Source organism: Bison bison, unplaced genomic scaffold, assembly GCF_000754665.1.
Source record: "Bison bison bison isolate TAMUID 2011002044 unplaced genomic scaffold, Bison_UMD1.0 scf7180017864143, whole genome shotgun sequence".
Lineage (NCBI taxonomy): Eukaryota > Metazoa > Chordata > Mammalia > Artiodactyla > Bovidae > Bison > Bison bison.
In genome coordinates this window covers 3633142-3633645 of record NW_011494715.1, presented here as the reverse complement: position 1 = coordinate 3633645, position 504 = coordinate 3633142, and the positions used below count along the sequence as shown (strand labels likewise).

Here is a 504-nt window from a genome sequence, read left to right as displayed (position 1 = left end):
CCGGCGCGGCACCCAGGGGGGCGGGCACCCCCTCACGCGGCTGCCCCTTGCCTCCCGCCGCCTGGCCGTCCAAGGACCGGCCGCGGGGAGAGGGCGTGTGCTGCCGGCTGCGGAGCCCTGCGGCAGCCGGCCGCTCGCCCCAGCCCCACTCCAGCACCTCCGCGTCTCCCACCGCCGTGTGTCTCCTCTGCCCGCAGGACTCGCTCAGCAGCAGCTTGAAAACATGCTACAAGTACCTGAATCAGACCAGTCGCAGTTTCGCAGCTGTTATCCAGGCGCTGGATGGGGAAATGCGGTGAGTGGCAGAGGCTGCAGTTTTTGACTTGGGGGAGGAAAACTTTGCCAGAGGCCTGCAGAGTCATTTGAAGCTACTTTTTGACACAGTTCCTCGCATTGCAGTCTCGGTGGTGCTTGTGGCTTTGCCAGAACGTGCCCCAGTGGGTGAAGGAAATGTTGGCGGTTGAAACGCGCCTGTGTTTACTTTGGGCTTTCCAGGCACCTGGC

At 63.7% G+C, this 504-nt stretch overlaps 1 protein-coding gene across 1 annotated transcript in view; it reads left to right on the top strand.

Annotated features, from left to right (window-relative positions):
* FDFT1 (farnesyl-diphosphate farnesyltransferase 1) overlaps positions 1-504 on the top strand; it is a 26713-nt gene that overhangs the window by 12290 nt on the left and 13919 nt on the right. The window contains exon 2 of the mRNA XM_010840266.1: positions 198-295. Coding sequence (XP_010838568.1) covers positions 198-295 — 98 coding nt within the window. The remainder of the gene's footprint in view (positions 1-197; positions 296-504) is intronic.